Genomic DNA, 19,779 nt, shown 5'->3' on the forward strand with positions numbered 1-19,779 from the left:
ACCTCCAGACTCAGGAAACGAGCAGGCACCATCACTCCAGACCTATCACACCCTGGTCACAACCTGTTCCGACTCCTCCCCTCTGGCAGGCACTACTGAGCACTGTACCCCAAAACAACCAGATATAAAAACAATTTCTTTCCGCAGACTGTCATTCAAATGAATGCTTAACACTGTCAAATAAATCCAACTATGTTGTATATACTGTACTGTACTGTACATTGTACGTATACTGTTACGTTCTGTCATGTCCATCTACCTCAGGCATGTAAGTAACCTACTAACATCTATTTCAGCATCTCTGATATATTATGTGCACCATTGCACTTTATCACCTCTTATTTCACCTGTATAAGTCAATCTTTGTGTATATATCTGAAGATTGTTGTGTTGTCGTGTTGTTATTCTATGTTAAGTACACTGAGCGAGCCACGAAACCGGAGTCAAATTCCATGTAGTGTAAACCTACATGGCCAATAAACATGATTCTGATCTATCTATCTATTTATCTACCTATCTATCTATCAGTCTCTGTATATTATATAGAGCTGTGTTGTTCGCTGAGGTGATTTTCATACACTAGTGTGTTTAGTGTAAAGTAAGATTTACTCAGGACTGCCATCTAGTGGTCAATGCTACAAACCACATAGTCTCAGTCAAAGTGAGCTTGACACTAAATTTGCATTCGTTCCCAACGTCATTCTTTTTCCAGTTTTGGCCCATTGACAATTCCTGCTTTATAAAATGTTCTCCTCTAACTAAATTATGCTAAGCTAAGCTAAGCTAAACTAAACTTCTCCACACAGGGCTCTCAGCTGCAGGATCAGATTTGCTTTAATCTCCTTTGTAACTCACCTCCTCCTTTTAAATGAGGCCACATAAACTTTTAGAAAACGAAAGCTGCGGCTCAGACAACCAGACGGCTCAGACAAGAAGAAAGAGGAAAACAGAAGATGACAAAATAATTCCCCATTTAGTTTCTGGTATTTCTCTTTCTGCTCTGTGTGCTGTTCCATTATGCAAATCCTCCATTAGCTTTCTGATTTGCTCTCTGCGCAGATGTTTATTCCTGTCTCAGTCACTTTTTCCACTCGACAATCCTCAATAAGAAGACACTCAAAAACCCCTCAATGCTCTCTTCTAGATGTTCTCAAACACACTTAGTCTCACTACTTAGATGGGTTTGCCTTCTGTCCGCTGTAGTTTTGCATGTGTTCGTCACACTGAGACAACACCACAGTTCATTGTTCCTTGTTCATTTAAACTCACTTTGCAGTCGCTAACATCCATCCATCCATCCATTATCCAAACAGCTTATCCTGCCCGGCCTTGTGATGGCCTGGCATTCTGTCAAGGGTGTCTCCCCGTCTGCCACCCAATGACTGCTGGGATAGGCTCCAGCATCCCCGCGACCCTGAGTCGCTAACTCTTAATATCATTTGAAAGGCAGCACCGATGTCTGTTTTGTGCCACAGGTGAGGTCAAAGACAATATTCTTCCTAGTGTAGACAATACATTTCTATTCTAGTCTATTATTTTCTATTCTATTCTTCTTTTCTTGGCCAGATTACAGTTCTGGTACCCCGCCACCAGCCCGTCAAACCAGTATGAATTAAGGTCAGATCAGCTGACCTTGGTTTCCTCATTAATATGCAGTGTGTATAAAGCCTCTCTGTGGCATGCATAATGGCACAGTGTCTCTGTGGCATGTGGACCTTGCCCTGTGGAAAGTGGTTGGATTACATGATAATCCCATAATGTGTTTTTTTGCTGCCATGTGAAGGCCCGCCGGAGAGATTAGGGAGCGAGGTTTGGAGGCTCACACTGGCTCCCGGCACTGGTTACATGGGAGACTAGTTAACTACTAACAGCAAAACACACAACACACACACACACAGGTAAACAGACATACACACACAACCAGGACGCCACACAGAGGTCACATGAATTTGTAATCGACCTCCGGGGTAAGAACTCTGCTCATCTGGCAGCTCATCTGGCAGCCCACTGACACGGTATGTATTTATTGTGTAATTATAGAGGATTTTTTGGGGGGGGGGGTTGTTGTTGTTTGGTGTGTGTCGCCGCTTTGCAGATGACAAATAATGACACTGAATCACAATGTAAATTTGGGGCTAAGAGATTTTGTGTGTGTGTGTGTTGTGCAACCGTGTAAGCTTGTGTATGTGTTTGTGGGAAATGGAGACATGTTTGTTGACTGATCCGTTGTACCTGCCTCTGGTGTGTCTCCACGTGTGTCCTCCCTGACCGTGGGGATTACAGACGGATAACCTGGTCTGGTTCCTGTCACAGCGGCTGTACGTGGACTTGGTTGGATCAGCTTGTGGAAAGGAAAGGAGACCTGTAACAGGTGAACTACTCACACACCATAACTTGCTTTGGGAATGGTCTTCCTACAGGTTCTGAGCAGAGCACTGAGACAAACTGAAAACACTTTGTAGATCATCGGTCATTGTGCAATTTCTGCTTTACCTCATTTATTCTCTCAGGGGGAAGACTATGCTGATGCTCAGAACTTCAGTCTGTTGTTCTGCTTTGGCAGCAGGTTGGAAAGGCATTGTGACTTTAACTGACTTATCAAACCTGGAGATTAGATAAACTTTAGTGGACACAACAGGGAAACTGCAATTTAAGTTGATTTGATCTTACGCGATTTTACCTTTAATTATTTTGTGAGTAATACAATGCTAAGACCACTGCTAGCATTTTAAAGTACAACCAGAGGGTGTAAGCTAGCCTGTAGCCCACTCACTGCAATGCAGACATCCTCAATTGTTTCTCCGGGGAGCCGAAGAAGGAGGAGGAAGAGGAGAAGTATCATCCTATAACATGAACAAGTTGGTTTATTTGTGTCTTCTGTAGCCTTGTGGTCAAGACTACCCAACGAGGTTCGAGTCCAAAACATCATGACTGTAACAGTAGTCATCCACCATACAAATCTCATATATATATAAAATAAAGAAACAAATTAGATTGAATAGCTAACTTTTTGCCAAAGGTTGCTATTAATTTCAAAGGTAAGAAAAATGATGATCAGTAATCTGCACTGAGACCAAGTTAGTCTGAGTCAGTCTGCTGTGGAGTTCAACACAAGACGTGAGTCCATACATGAGGACTAATTGCAAAACATCAAATTGTGCCTTTTATCTATTTATTTCATTATCATTATTTTTTTCCTGTTTTTTTATGTCACATGCTGTGGATCCTGCAGCACCACGCTGCCATTCTCCTGACCTGGAGTTTGGGCCCAGGTCCGGACCAAAGGTCTGCCCGGCCCGCAGCAAGAGATGATTGACAGGTGAATGGTTAACTGACCAACTGGTGACAAGGATGCCTGTGTCTCACTATCAGAAGTGTGTGTGTGTGTGTGTGTGTGTGTACACAAGGGGCAAAGGTCTGGATGAGCTAGGGAAAAGGACAGAGAGAAATTAAAAGGGGTATGCCAAAAACACACACACACACACACACACACACGGATAAGTTAGTGCATCTGATGTGGAGAGACAGAGAGACAGAGACATAGAGAGACAGAGAGACAGAGACAGACAGACAGAGAGAGGGGGGTGTTTGTGTGATGAACTGAGAAATTGAAACAAAGTGTTACTTGGTTATAAGTAAGACTTATTAACATATGAGGCTACTGAGACGTTGGAGATTCAGTCAGGTGGTTGTTGACATCTGAAAGAGACATACAGAGATAAAGAGAGAGACAAAGAGAGAGACCACATGTTTGTCGCTCTAGCTTGTTTTTACATCATTTCGTGAGGAGACGACATGGATGAATTGATGTGATTCAAACAAAGGTTCAAAATTGAATGTGTGAATTCACCATGTAGTGTGTGTGTGCGTGTGTGTGTGTGTGTGTGTGTGTGTGTGTGTGTGTGTGTGTGTGTGTGTGTGTGTTTGTAGTACAGTAAGGTGGTGGTTGTTATTAGGGGACGGCGATACCTTCAGTCACAGCATCAGTGTCAAGGGGCCACGAAATCAGCTCTGGGTGTAGCGTTGTCGGTCAGAGAGGAGATCTTACCAGAGAATCGGGGGCCACGTTCACAGAAACAGCAGCCAGCGGTCTCTTCAGCTGAATCGACGCCTGCGATAACAAGTCCTGCACCTCCTGCTCAGCTGCTGTGAAAACCAAAAACCATCCAACGCCCACATTAAGCTCAGCAGAACCAACCCTTGACTGTCGCTTCTTGCCAACCTGTCAGTCCCAGCTACACCCACAGGTAACAAGGTGTGTATGGCGCTGTGGGGTGGTGTGTGTGTTCCAGGGTGTTGGATTATATGGAGTATAAAGAATGGATGGATGGATTTCATATAGCTATATACATATATATGTATGTATGTATCTCTATCTATCTCTGTTGTTATGCATGCCATGTTGTTATCTCATCTATAAGTCAATCTATCAGTTTTTCTTTCTCACCATTTATCTATCTATATGCAATGTTGTAATGTTATATTATGTTATTATATTGTTGTTACGCTATCTCGTCTTATCTCATTTATCCATCCGTCCATCCACAGGGACGACACAGCTAGGTATTGTTACATTTAATTAAGGTGCAACCAATGCAATGTATATAGCACCTCTAGCCGTAGCGCATTTGCAGACCCTGTCCCTGGTTAGACTTTTGAGAAATAGATAAAATAATACAACACTCTAATACAAGCATAGGGACTAACAATAAAACAGACAAAGGCAAACAACCACTACAAACAGCAATTAAAACAACTATGACTAAAAAGGACAATTAAGAACAGCAAAAGAGAATGGAAAATGTGTATAATTATGTACTTCAGTGTTCACCGATTTGCATTTGTTTAAGCCATAGTTTTGCGTTAGCACTGAAAGCTTTAAAATCAGTTAATGCTTTTATTTCTGATGGTAGGCTATTCCAAATCTATGGGCCTTTAACCGGAAAAGAGGACTGATCGAATGTTGTTTAGCGTTTTGCAGTCTCCACTAACTGCTCCCCTCATAGTGGCTCCTTTGCTGTTATATTTTAAAATCATTTGATTAAATAGTTCTAGGGCAAGGCCATTCACACAATTAAAAATCATGGTAAATAAAATGGTGCCATCTTATTGGCTTCTGAGCCAATATTTTCAAAGATTGCTTGTATAATGACATTATGGGTTTCATTGCTGATTGGGTTGCCTGGCCCCAAACAGTTAGACAGTAAGAAAGATGTGACAGAATCATGGCATGCATGTATAATTGGACGGCCTTTATGGGTAAACAAGATCTTATAAGTCAAAAACAATTAAGGTTAGTCTTGATGGTCTTGGACACTTTCCTAATATGTACTCCAGGTTTTAATTGGGAATCCAAGACAACACCTAGATATCTGAGCTAATTTACTTTCTTTATTTCCTTCAGATCAATAGTTATTGTAAAGCCATCCAAGTTTTCATCTTATTGAAAAGCACATTGAAATAGTTTTTGCACAGTTCAGTTAGGAAGTTATTTGGAAGCCACTGTGAGACACCGACCATTTGCTTATTAAGTAACTCTGCAGCCTGTTGTGGAGACTTTGTCGATACATAAATAATTGCATCATCAGCATATATTTGGCACCCGACCTCTTTACAGCTGTCTGGTAGCTCATTAATGTATAAGCAAAAGAGCTATGGTCCCAGAATGGAACCTTGCGGTATGCCCATTTTGCAATTTTGAAGGGGTGAGATCATACCATAAATTTTGACACGTTGTGCTCAGATTCCAGATATGCTTTAAACCAGCTGAGAATTTTTTGGGGAAGCTTTTTAAGTTTATTTAGAAGTATCTCATGATTCATTGCGACAGGCATGTGGGTGCAAGTCCATTAATACTGGGATGGTGTTTTACCTGTGCCCTCATCCATAGGGTTAGTGGTTGTGTCAGGAAGGGCATCCGACATAAAATTCTGCCAAATCAGTATGCGGATTGACAAGACCATACCGGATCGGTCGAGGCTCCATACCAGATTGGTCAAGGCCCGGGTTAACAATGGTTGCCATTAGTGCTGTGCCCTCACAGAATACCTATGGAAACTATAAAATCCACTGTGGTGACCCCTGAGAAACAGGGAATAAGCCAAAAGTAGAAGAAGAAGTATCTCATGATTCACAGTATTAAAGGCCTTTTTCAGGTCTAAAAATACTGCTATCATTACTTTCTAATCATCTAGTGATTGCTTAATAATTTCTGTAAGACAACATGTAGCCATTTCTGTTGAATATCTTGGTCGAAACCCAAATTCTTTTGGATTGAGAAGCCGGTTTCTTTCAAGAAAATTAATCAACTTGGGCGTCCGGGTAGCATAGAGGTCTATTCTGTTGCCTACCAACACAGGGATCCTGGTTTGAATCTCTGTGTTACCTCCGCCTTGGTCGGGCGTCCCTACAGACACAATTGGCCATGTCTGTGGGTGGAAAGCTGGATGTGGTTATACGTCCTGGTCGCTGCACTAGCGTCTCCTCTGGTTGGTCGGGGTGCCTGTTCGGGGGGGAGGAGGAACTGGGGGGTATAGCGTGATCATCCCAGGTGCTACATCCCCCTGGCGAAACTCCTCACTGTCTGGTGAAAAGAAGCGGCTGGAAACTCCAATAAGAGGAGGCATGTGGCAGTCTGCAGCCCTCCCCAGATCGGCAGAGGGGGTGGACCAGCGACCGGGACAGCTCGGAAGAGTGGGGTAATTGGCCAAGTACAATTGGGGGGGAAAAGGGGGGGGGATTAATCCAATGCTCTGCCACTAACTTTTCCATCACGTTCGCGATTGTAGGAAGAATTGTGATCAGTCTATAATTACAAGCTTGGTCAGGTTCTCCAGACTTAGAAAATGGAGTTATAAATGCTTGTTTAAATATTTGAGGAAATTCCCCAGTACTGATGGATAAATTTATCATATGTGTTGTAGGCCTTATCAGAGTATCAGTATACTTTTCATAAAATCAGTGTCTAATGTAAATACATCTTTAGCCTTTGAGTTGTTTAATTGATTGACTACTTATTAAATTTTATCTTGATCAGTCTGTGTGATGAAAAGGGAATTCACTGTATCATTTACTGAGGTCTGACAGTTCTATCAGTTTAAAGTTTGGTACCAGTTCTTCCACGGATTGGACAAAATAGGTATTAAGTGCATTTGCAATTACCATGCTATCAGAGCTTATCACTCAATTTACATTCAGTTGAATTATTCATCTTCATTATTCGCATCATTCATTATTCATATATCCTCCATGTGGTTATAATTATGCAGTCATGGCATCAGAAGCACTGGAGCTGATGGGTTTCTTCCTGGGTCTACTGGGGATGCTGGGAACGCTGGTGGCGACCGTTCTTCCATACTGGCGCACCTCGCCACACATTGGCTCCAACATCGTGACGGCTGTGGACAACATGAAGGGCCTGTGGATGGAGTGCGTGTACCAGAGCACTGGTGCCTTTCAGTGCGAAACCTACAACTCCATGCTGGCCCTGCCCTCTGACCTGCAGGCCTCCCGTGCGCTGATGGTCATCTCTCTGGTGCTGTCCATCCTGGCCATTGCTGTGGCAACGTTGGGCATGCAGTGCACCGTCTGCCTAGAGGGCACAGGCTCCACCAAGAGTCGCATGGCGGGGGCTGGCGGAGGGTTCTTCCTCACTGCGGGCTTCATGGCACTCGTGCCCGTGGCGTGGACCATGCACGAGGTGGTCCAGACCTTCTACCAGCCCAACATCCACACCAGCATGAAGTTTGAGCTGGGCGAGTGTCTGTACGTGGGGCTGGCTGCGGCGCTTACGTCCATACTGGGCGGTGGGCTGCTGTGTTTGTCCTGCTGCGAGGAGCGTGATGGCGCCCGGGGATCCAGGAGGCACGGTAGAGGGTACCCTTACCCGGCGGGAGCGGGAGCTGGGATGCGGACATCCTCGCAGACCTACCGCAACCCCACCCTCCAGTTGAGCGGGGGCAACCAGACAGCCGGAAGGGGGCAGGTTCTTGTGCGTAGCGCCAGCGCCAGCTCTCGTTCCAGCGCTCAAGGGGTCCGAGGCGTCAAAAAGTCTCCGCTGGAATATGACGTCATGGGGTATGTCTGAGGGGCATCCCTGTGTAGGTCCAGAAACACGACCCCCTTTCACATCAAACTCAATCAAAATTATTTATAAAGCATGACATGAATATGTTCACACAAGCACCATGTTTTTCTCTGTGGTTGATGGACTTGATGTTAGTTGTGCTTCTCAGTGGACATTTAAAACTATTGAAAAACAAAACGAAACAAAAACTTTTCATAGGTTTTGTTAAAGTATTAATGTGTAATTACTGGAAAGATGATATAATTGTAAATTTGTATTTTTACTGCACTACAATTTAAAATGGCAAAAGGAAATATAAAGACATAACCACGTGTGTTATAGTTTATCAGTTGCAACCACCATTTCAAAAAATTTCGGCATACAAATACATGATGTACAACAATTACATATACCATCATAATATGAACAACCAAATATGATTTCTAGGCCTAATTTTTGACGGAAACTCAAACAGAGGTTGACCAGGCGGTGTCAAGTGTAAAGGTCACTGCGTTTGGTTTCACCTTGCCTTGGATTATTTGGGATTATTTGCTTTTTTTTTTTCCTTTTCTTACCGTTTCTACAGATATAAGTTGTCAAACCATAGCCCTACACTATCTGATTAGTAGGACTATCTTCAACAACTTGGATAAAGACTGTCGATCAATCTATACAAGGTAAAAAAGTTGTTCAACGCTATCACTGTTCACCGATATTTAGCTTGTTTGTAAATAAATAAAAAAAAGTTTACATTTGTTTGAAATGTGCACAAAATTCTTTACGACATTACAAAGGCAGACATTTTTAATATTTTTAGTGTGCATGGTCTCAATAGCAATGGAGCCGCCAATCTACTCCACCCAGCCGGGATAGAAACAACCTCATGTGTTAATGAAATATAAAGTTTAGACCAGTTAAAAAAAAAATGTGAAGATGATGCAGAATTGTTTCGGATAATCTGAAATACAAATGTGAGGGACATGTTTGATGGAAGTTCATAAAACATCGCTGTGTGTGAAATACAGGCCTACTGTACACTGGTACAGTATAAAGGACCACTAACAGGGAAAGTATTTTGTTGAAATTAAATGCATGTATTCTTTAGATCGATGTTGGCACACAGAAACTACCACAGTCAAGGATTTTCAGCCCTGACCTGAAGACAAATAGAAAGTGGAGCAAAAAACAACCCAAAACAAACACGGATCCTGACACTTATCCGATCAATACGGCTGCTGAAGTATTATTGACTTGAAAGTTGGGGTCAGGGTGAGAGAGGCCGATATAAATGAGTCCATTTTGATGATTAAGTTATGAATGAGTTAAATATATCATATGATATTATGTAATACATTATAACACCAATAAGCCAGTCTTCACATGTAAACTGCTCGGTTACCTATTCAGAGTTGAGAAGGTTGCTCTCAAATGGTTACCGAAAAGAGAAATAAACGAAGGCCAATTCAATATTTCCAAGATACAGATGATCGGGTTGTAAAAATGATGTCACTATCTCAACCAAGGATCATCACATATCAATTTTAAATTGAAAACATACATTCACAAATCACTTCATGATCTACAGAATGATTCTAAGTTTGAGTTTGATGTCTTCCGCTTGACTGAGACGTAGCAGCAACCCCATGACTTTTCACAGCTTACTCAAACTATTGCTCCTGGGTTTGTGTACGCCTTGAAATCCCATGCCACTGGCAAGGGGGGGGGGGTCTCGTGATACTTTACCGTGAAAAGTGGAACTAGTCTCCTCTAACTGTGCCTGTTTATGTTTCATCTGAGTCCATTGCCCTACAAATCATTGGGCCAGTTCCTACTATAGTATATTGTAACGTGCATGGATAAGAAGACACGCCAACCGCTCGACTAAAGGGTCGGACCCGCCAGCCAGCAGCCAGCGTGTCTTCTTATCCATGCACGTTACAATATGCTATTAGGTATATTATTGACTACCCAAGGCCAATAACGATTTCGTAAATGAACTTTGTTTTTCTAAACTTCCTATGTTCTTTGTCCCCTAATATAATATTGCTGGATAATTTTAATATACACATGGATCATATCAACCATACTCTCACAAGAGATTTTACATCATGCCTGAACAGTTTTGGATTATAGCAATATATTGATTTTCCGACGCACGCCAAAGGACACATCCTTGACCTGATTTGCTGCTCTGATGTAACTCCTCTTAATTGTAATGCACCTGATTTGCCCATTTCCAACCACAAGCGAGTATCTTTCAATGTTTTCTCTTTTTTTTGTTGATTCCCCCCCCCTTTTCTCCCTAATTGTACTTGGCCAATGATCTCACTCTTCCGAGCCATCCCGGTCACGGCTCCACCCTTTCTGCCGATCTGGAGAGGGCTGCAGACTACCACATGCCTCCTCCGATATATGTGGAGTCACCAGCCGCATCTTTTCACCTGACAGTGAGGAGTTTTGCCAGGGGGACGTAGCATGTGGGAGGTTCACGCTACCCCCCCCCCCCCCGAACAGGCGTCCCGACCGACCAGAGGAGGTGCTAGTGCAGTGACCAGGACACATACCCACATACGGCTTCCCACCTGCAGAATTGTGTCTGTAGGGATGCCCGACCAAGCTGGAGGTAACACGGGGATTCGAACTGGCAAACCCCATGTTGCCAGGCAACAGAATAGACCACCATGCCACCCGGACGCCCCTAATTATCTTTCAGTGTTAACCAATATTATTCAAAACAAATTTGTTTTGCTCCATCTCATCCCGTAACATTAAGAATATTGATTTATCTGCTCTTTCTAGTGGAATTCATAACCTCTCCGGCAAAGAGAATTTATCCACCCCAGATATACTGGTCTCTCATTACAACAATTGACTTTATAGTCATTTATATATTTATTTATTTACCCCCCCTTTTTCTACCCAGTTGTACTTGGCCAATCACCCCGCTCTCTGAGCTGTCCCGGTTGCTGCTCCACCCCTCTGCTGATCCGGGGAGGGCTGCAGACTACCACGTCTCCTCCGATACATGTGGTGTCACCAGTCGCTTCTTTTCACCGGACAGTGAGGAGTTTCACCAGGGGGATGTAGCGCGTGGGAGGATCACGCTACTCCCCCCACTTCCCTCTCCCCCATGAACAGGTGCCCTGACCGACCAGAGGAGGCGCTAGTGCAGCAACCAGGACACATACCCACATCCAGCTTCCCACCCGCAGACACGGCCAATTGTGTCTGTAGGGACGCCTGACCAAGCCGGAGGTAACATGGGATTCGAACCAGAGATCCCCGTGTTGATAGGCAACGGAAGACTTTATAGTCTTTTAAATGGACTTACTCCTTTAAAATCCTGGTCTGTTTCCTTTACCCACTCTGCCCCTTGGTTTACACCTGAATTATGCCAGCTGAAAGCTAAAGGCCACCGCCTGGAACGCCTTTATGTGAAAACTGGCCTTGTTGTTCATAAATGAGGCTCTTCCACAGCTAAATCATCTTATTATGTACATTTTATTAGATCAGGAGAAGCGAACACAAGAGCCCTGTTTTCCACAGTAAACAATAATTTATGGCCACCGGACACTCTTGGACCTCACCTGTATTCAGTTGCTCAATGTAACATCTTGATGACCTTTTTTAATGCCAAAATTTAAAACATTCACCAGCAATTGGCCTCTTTGAACAATACGACATACAGTTTATCTTATTCACCCTTCTATGTTCCCCTCTTTTCTTCACTATCTAGTTTTAAACTCCCAAATGTTGCTGAAATATCTGGTCTTATTCACAAATCCAAATCATCTACCTGCCAGTTAGACCCTCTTCCTACTCACTGAGTAAAAGTCTGTCTACCTTCTCTGTCCTCTTTAATAACTGATATCATACATTCCTCCATTACTTCCCTCATCTCTCAAAACAGCTGCAATAGCGCCAATACTCAAGAAACCTGGTGTAGACCCCAACAATTTGAATAATTTTCACCTAATTTCAAATTTATCGTTCTCTCTAAAATACTTGAAAGAATAGTTGCAGCTCAGGTACACGCTCACTTGACTGACAACCATCTGTTTGAGCAATTTCAGAATTTCAGCCTGGTTTTCTCTCTTTTCACAGTACAGAGACAGCCCTGGTGAAAATCACTAATGATTTGTTGATGGCAGCTGACTCTGGGCCCCTAGTCATACTCGTCCTTCTTGATCTGAGTGCAACCTTTGATACCATCTCATATAACATCCTCCTAGAGAGATTAGCGTCCACTGGAATCATCGGCACCTCTCTTGCCTGGTCTAGATGATATCGCTCTTGCCGCACTCAGTTCATCCAACTTACATATTTGAGTAGTCCTGTTTTGGCCCCCTCCTATTCATTATTTACCTTTTACCATTCAATTTCACTGCTACGTGGATGACACCCAGCTCTATTTATCCATCAAGCCTACTTCCACTCTTCCACCCATTTCCCTTTCTGACTGCTTACTAGAAATTAATTGGTTCTCATACAACTTGCTCAAACTTTAATAGTGATCAAACCTGAGGTTCTCCTCATAGGTACTAAATCTACTTTGGCTAAAACTGACAGCTTTTCTCTATTGGCAAGTGTATAGTTCCTCCTTCCCCTCAGATTAAGAGTCTGGGTGTCATCTTGGACAGCACATTATCTTTCGAAGCACACATCAACAATGTTACTTGGTCTGCATACTTCCACCTATGAGATATTAATCATCTTCATCCATCGCTTACACCTAACAGCTCCGCCATTCTCATTCACACCCTGGTTACATCCTGTATTGACTACTGCAATTCTATCCTCTTTGGCCTTCCTCTCAAATGTCTTCATAAACTTCAATTGGTTTTGAATTCAGTTGCCCGTATCATTATCAGAACTCCTTCCATTGATCATATCACTCCTGTTCTTCAGCAAGTTAATTTGCTCCCTGTTAAATATAATTGAATCGCTTTCAAGATCCTGCTTCTCACCTTTAAGGCACTTAATAACCTAGCACCTTCATATCTTTCCGAACTCCTTCATAACCACACGTCCTCCCGTACTCTCAGATCCTCTTCTGCCATCCAACTCACTACACCATCTGCCTGCTTGACTACCATGGGGTCTGGAGCCTTCAGTCATTCTGCCTCCCACCTCTGAAACTCTCTCCCACAAGATATTCGCAAAACTGACTCTCTTTCCACCTTCAAATCCCATCTCAAAACGTACCTTTTCAAACTAGCACATTCAGTCTGATCCTGACTTTAATGGTTACAACCACATCTGAGTTTTGCACAGATGATGATTTTATACCTATCTGTTGTATTAAGTTATTATTGTATACCCCTGCTTTGTTTGATTTTATGTCTGATACAGTGCTGCTTGTTTTGAACTGTTTTGTAAGGCGCCCATAAATAAAACGTATGATTATTATTATTTCTTTCGTGTTTCCTGTTTTACATCCTGTAGAGCTGGGTCCAAACTATGGACCTGAGGCACTATAGGGTAGATGTCACTTGACTGAAAATACTCGTTGTAATATGTGGGCTATTCCGAGTAGGGCGAGCTTCTGGACTGCATGGATGTTGATGTTGCCTGGGATATGGTTGGTGAACTTTTCCATTCCCTTCTTCACGATTTCTAGAGCTCCGATGAGCACTGGTGTTGTTTCGGTCTTCATACCCCATGTCCTGTTGATTTCAATCTCCAGGTCTTTGTACTTGGTCAGCTTCTCTGGGACCTTCACTGAGGTGTTTTTTGTTTGGATGGTATTGCCATGGCATGTCGATGAGCATGCACCTCTTTCCTTTCCTGTCCTTGGTAACGATGTTGGGCTTAATGGTTTTTATCTCTCTGTCAGTGTGGAGTGGCATGTCCCAGAGGATGGTGATATCATTGTTCTCAGTGACCGTTTTTGGCTGATGTTCGTATCACAACTCAGTCGTCTTGCTCTTGTAACTCCTGCAGGTATGCTGGTTCCAGTGCAGGTATGCTGTTGCCTTGTTGTACCTGTATATATGTACTTGGTCTTTGCCAGTTCTGGGCAGCCTGAGGCAATGAGGTCGATGGTTTCTTTGTACATTATTATTATTATTATTATTATTATTTCACACCTAAAAAATCCTAATTTTATAGCTTGTTTTTCTGGGATACTGAACTAGCAATGTAACGCTGGTTAAGTGGGGTGGTGTTGCATATTGTGAGACCAATTATCCACCTGCCAGCATGCCTTTGAGCAAAGTTTTTCCATCTGCTCTGCATATGACCCTATTCTTCTTCCTATCATTGCTATTATTATTATTATTATTAAAATTATTCATATCATGTCACAGAGAATACTGGTTTCTGATTGGCTAGAGGGTGTGTTAAAACCAATTAAAATGCACACGTCGGGTTCAGCTGTTTAATTACTGTTCTAAATTTATGCGTAGACCACAACGTTGCTCTATGACCATAACAACATGCTGATGAGTGGTAAGCTCAGTAAGCATTCAAGTTTTAGTTTAATTTGAGTTTATCCACACTTTGTGAAAACTACTATAAAAAACTAAACTTATAAAGGATTTATAAATGGTTTATAATTAGGTTGTTAACACTTTATAAATCATTAATACACCATTATAAACAAGTTATAACAGTTTTCGTACAGCGATGCAGGCTCAATATTTGGCAAGATCAAGTTACTGCTGCACTTTTTATCTATTCTGTTAAATCTCAGATCTTGCTAGTTGGTAAGTAACCAATGAGATCTGAGGCTTAGCAGTACAGATAAATGTGGGCTAACTATTTGGCAAGAAACAAGTCACGGTTGCCCTTTTTATCTAATGTGTTATAACACCTTATTAATAATTTACAAAGTGCTCACAACCTAATTAATAAACTAATTATGAACGATTCATAAACCCTTTATAAGGGTAGTCTTATCTTCAAGTGGTACCAATATACTTTCGATTGAAAAAGACTGTTTCATGAATGTAGAGAGTTCATTAATAATAAGATAAGGCAGAGCTGGGCCATATGGACAAAATGAAATATTACGATATTTTTGGACCAAATACCTCGATATCGATATTGTGACGATATTGTGGGGATGACTTTTGGTGCTTTCACAAAACCTTTCTACAATCATCAAAAATCTGATTGTTATTATATAGACATTACCAATGATTATTTAAAATATTCATCAGTAATGCCTATATAATAACTATGTGGGTAAATGCAAAAAATAGAGCAGCTAGAACAGTCTGAGAAGTTCAAAATATTACATTACTTTACTGTGATGCAGCCTTGAAAACCCAGAAAAGACAACACTTATGCCATATCACAATATCCAAAATCCCAGGCGATATTTAGTCTCATATCACGATATCGACATAATATCGATATATTGCCCAACCTGAAGATGAGGCTTTGATAATTGCCAGTTACCAGCAGGCATTCTTGCATCAAAGTCTCAGGCAGGGCGGCACTGGGATCAAAAAGTGGCCTGGGACTGTCCCGATCAGCCCGCCACAATCGGCCGGTCACCAACCATCCTTGCTGGTGATTTCCAAACCTCCAGCCCCTCTTTGTAGTTCTGTAAGTCACAAAGTAGAGATGTCTGAAGTGAGCAAAGTTGGCTGAATAGATAATATACTCACAGACTGAGGGCCTGGCTGTCCTCCTGCCTCTCACTGACTTAACATCTGTTGCACTGCTGAAGCGGTACTTTTCTGGCCCTGGAAAAGATTATGAATTCGTAAGGGAAGAACACAAAATCAACACAACAAATGTAAAAAAAGAAAAAAGAAAAAGGGTTTTAGCCCCAACTACTACTGCTTGCTAACATTGGCGCCACTCTACACGTGTTAGAATGCTGGCATGTAAGCACTAAAAGCTTGATTTTATCTGCTTGGACTGAAATGCTTGCTAAACTGATGCTCATGTTACCCACCAGCTTTCAAGATAATGGCAAATAAAATCAGCATAATGTTTAGCTTGGATAACATTTTAATGCACAAATCAAACTTTTGCATCGCACCTACGTTGGCAAATACGATAATGGCAAACATCGGAGCCTGGTCTATTTTCTATTATAAGTTGTTTTGTAGCTATAACTACTACTACTATACTACTACTTTTGGCTGCACCCGTTAGGGGTCGCTACAGCGGATCATCCATTTCCATCTCTTCCTTTCTGCGTCTTCCTCTGTCACACCAGCCACCTGCATGTCCTCTCTCACCACATCCATAAACCTCCTCATTGGCCTTCCTCTTTTCCTCTTACCTGGCAGCTCCATATTCAGCATCCTTCTCCCAATATATTCAGCATCTCTCCTCCACACATGTCCAAGCCATCTCAATCTTGCCTGTCTTGCTTTGTCTCCAAACCGTTCAACCTGAGCTGTCCCTCTATATAATCGTTCCTAATCCTGTCCTTCTTCATCACTCCCAATGAAAATCTTAGCATCTTCAACTCTGCCACCTCCAGCTCCGCCTCCAGTCTTGTCGTCAGTGCCACTGTCTCCAAACAACATAGCTGGCATCACAAAACCTTCCCTTTAACTCTCGCTGGTACGATTCTGTCACAAATCACTCCTGATACTCTTCTCTACCCACTCCACCCTGCCTGCACTCTCTTATTTACCTCTCTTCTGCACTCCCCATTACTTTGTACAGTTGACCCCAAGAATATAAACTCATACGCCTTTGTCACCTCTACTCCTTGCATCCTCACCATTCCACTGTCCTCCCTCTCATTCACGCATATGTATTCCGTCTTGCTCCTATTGACTTTCATTCCTCTTCTCTCCAGTGTATACCTCCACCTCTCCAGGCTCTCCTCAACCTGCTCCCTACTCTCGCTATGGATCACAATGTCAGCCGCAAACACCATAGTCCATGGAGACTCCTTCCTGATCTCGCCCATCAACCACTCACAACCTCTGCTCAAGAGCAGATCTTTAATGTAATCCCACCTGTCATTCCAACTGCACATCTCATCACTGTCACACTTCCCTCATACATATCCTGGACCACTCCTACATACTTCTCTGCAACTCCCGACTTTCTCATATAATACCACACCTACTCTCTCGGCACCTATACGTCTCAATCAACATTCTCAAAGCAACATCACATCTCTTTCGTGGCATGAAACTATACTGTTACCTGCTGATCGTCACCTATCCTCTTAACCTAGCTTCTATTAGTCTTTCCCATATCTGCTGTGGCTGATCAACTTTATACCCCTGTAGTTGCTACAGTTCTGCACATCGCCCTTATTATTGAAAATCAGTACCAGTATGCTTCTTCTTCACTCCTCAGGCATCCTCTCACTTTCTAAGATTGTGTTAAACAATCTAGTTAAAAACACCACTGCCATCTCTCCTAAACATCTCTATGCCTCCACAGGTATGTCAGCAGGACCAACTGCCTTTCTACTCTTCACCCTTTTCATAGCTGCCCTCACTTCCTCCTTGCTAATCCACTGCACTTCCTGATTCACTATCCTAAAATCATCCAACCTTCTCTCTCATTTTCTTCATTCATCAGCCACTCAAAGTACTCCTTTCACCTTCCCAACACACTCTCCTCACTTGTCAGCACATTTCCATCTCTAGCCTTGATTGCCCTTACCTGCTACTCATCATTCCCAGCTTAGTCCCTCTGTCTAGCCAATCGGTACAAGTCCTTTTCTCCTTCCTTACTAGTTAGTGTCTAACCTCTCATACAGCTCACCATACGCCTTTTCCTTTGCCACCTCTCTTCGCTTTATGCTGCATCTCCTTGTACTCTTTCTGTCTACTTTCTTCATCTCTCTGACTATCCCACTTCTTCTTTGCCAACCTCTTCCTTTGTATACTTTGCTGTACTTTGTCGTTCCACCACCAAGTCTCCTTGTCTTCCTTCCTCTGTCCTGATGACACTTCAAGTTCCTTCCTTGCAGATGTTTTGTAGCTACAACTAACGTTAGCATATGTTGCTAGCTCATAGCATCAGCTTACAATGTCAACTTTCTGGCCCTGTTTCAGTCCCTGACTAGTCTGATGATGTCTGAATGACACGTTTAGTTTTTGACATTTTGCTGCCTTTTGCTCAAAGGTTCTCTGTTTTGAGACCCTTAATTTAAAGATTAAATCAATAAACTACCACATCTTTCTCAGCATCAGGGTGTGTTTAGTATGGGGGAGAGGCAGCGATTGGCTAGCTGCACTGTACTCTCTCTCTCTCTCTGGTCTCAGGGTTGCGACTGTAACACTCACGGTGTTTCTCAATTGAATTTACTCATCAAACATCACCTACATTACAGTGCAGTGACTCTCAATCAGGTGTTACACTAAAATTTGTGACTTATGTTCAAGCTAGGCAAAAATTAAGGAATGATCCAAAGGAATTTGGCAGCGTGGACACCTCCAAGACCTCCCAGCTCCTACTTTAGTTTAGGTGTGGTTAAGTTTAAGGTAACAGTCTGGGAGGGCAGTCGTTCTTTAGCAGCAGCATCTTGTAAAGACCGCGAGGTAGCGTTCTGTCTGTTGCATCCGTGTGTTCATGGCAATTATCCAAAGGAATTGAATCAAGTGTAACTGGACTTGGTATATTGTATGATCACAATGTTCAACAGTCACAGAGTTTGGTGTAACACCGGTCATCAGGTACCACCAGTACTGCTGGTTTCTATTCTGCCAGGTAGGTCATTACATTCATCTGTGTATCCCAGCTGGTAATTTTTGGAGGTTTTACACCTGGAACAACAGGTGAAGGCAATGACCTACCTGGCAGAATAGAAAACCAGCAGTACTGGTGCCACCTGAGGACCTGATTGAAAACAACCAGTCTAATGCAATGGTATTCAAACTGGTCACCCGGGACCCAGATTCAATTCAAAACAAGCAAACTGCCCCCAGTATGGAGTTCCAGTTTAATCATTTCTAAATGTAGGCATGCTGAGTGTGCACCAGTTAAGCAACCGCCAGTTTGACCCAGAGAAAACACACACACACACACACACACACACACACACACACACACACGGACTGTGGGAAGTGTAAACACATTGTAAAAGCAGGCCAACCACTGACACATACTGTACTGAAAGTACAGTTGGTCATGCATTCTCTTTACTAGGCCCAACATTTTTCAATGTGTTTTTATTCACTTGTTTGTAGAGAGGAAATACAAAATACTGATTTTTTTTAAAATTTTAGTCGAAGGCCAATAGTTGCAAGATACCAAATAGGCTTTTTGGAGTTGAATCAGGATCACGTGTTGCCATACTACACTACCGTTCAAAAGTTTGGGATCACCCAAACAATTTTGTGTTTTCCATGAAAAGTCACACTTATTCACCACCATATGTTGTGAAATGAATAGAAAATAGAGTCAAGACATTGACAAGGTTAGAAATAATGATTTGTATTTGAAATAAGATTTTTTTTACATCAAACTTTGCTTTCGTCAAAGAATCCTCCATTTGCAGCAATTACAGCATTGCAGACCTTTGGCATTCTAGCTATTAATTTGTTGAGGTAATCTGGAGAAATTGCACCCCACGCTTCCAGAAGCAGCTCCCACAAGTTGGATTGGTTGGATGGGCACTTCTTTGAGCTTGAGCAGATTGAGTTTCTGGAGCATCACATTTGTGGGGTCAATTAAACGCTCAAAATGGCCAGAAAAAGAGAACTTTCATCTGAAACTCGACAGTCTATTCTTGTTCTTAGAAATGAAGGCTATTCCATGCGAGAAATTGCTAAGAAATT

At 42.5% G+C, this 19,779-nt stretch overlaps 1 protein-coding gene across 4 annotated transcripts; it reads left to right on the forward strand.

The window, feature by feature from the left end:
* The first annotated feature begins 2,271 nt into the window (after nucleotides 1-2,271).
* On the forward strand, nucleotides 2,272-8,264 carry cldn2 (claudin 2). 4 transcript variants are annotated; one of them, XM_056285070.1, is made up of 4 exons: nucleotides 2,272-2,371; nucleotides 3,233-3,319; nucleotides 3,931-4,255; nucleotides 7,269-8,264. In XM_056285070.1, the coding sequence occupies exon 4, from the start codon at nucleotides 7,271-7,273 to the stop codon at nucleotides 8,084-8,086; it is 816 nt and encodes a 271-aa protein (XP_056141045.1). In that variant the 5' UTR covers nucleotides 2,272-2,371; nucleotides 3,233-3,319; nucleotides 3,931-4,255; nucleotides 7,269-7,270; the 3' UTR covers nucleotides 8,087-8,264. The 4 variants fall into 4 exon arrangements, with proteins under 4 accessions (XP_056141045.1, XP_056141043.1, XP_056141046.1 ...); XM_056285068.1 differs by having other exon boundaries at nucleotides 3,931-4,247; XM_056285071.1 differs by having other exon boundaries at nucleotides 3,936-4,247.
* Nucleotides 8,265-19,779: the final 11,515 nt, after the last annotated feature.

Source organism: Lampris incognitus, chromosome 8 (assembly GCF_029633865.1).
Source record: "Lampris incognitus isolate fLamInc1 chromosome 8, fLamInc1.hap2, whole genome shotgun sequence".
Taxonomy (NCBI): domain Eukaryota; kingdom Metazoa; phylum Chordata; class Actinopteri; order Lampriformes; family Lampridae; genus Lampris; species Lampris incognitus.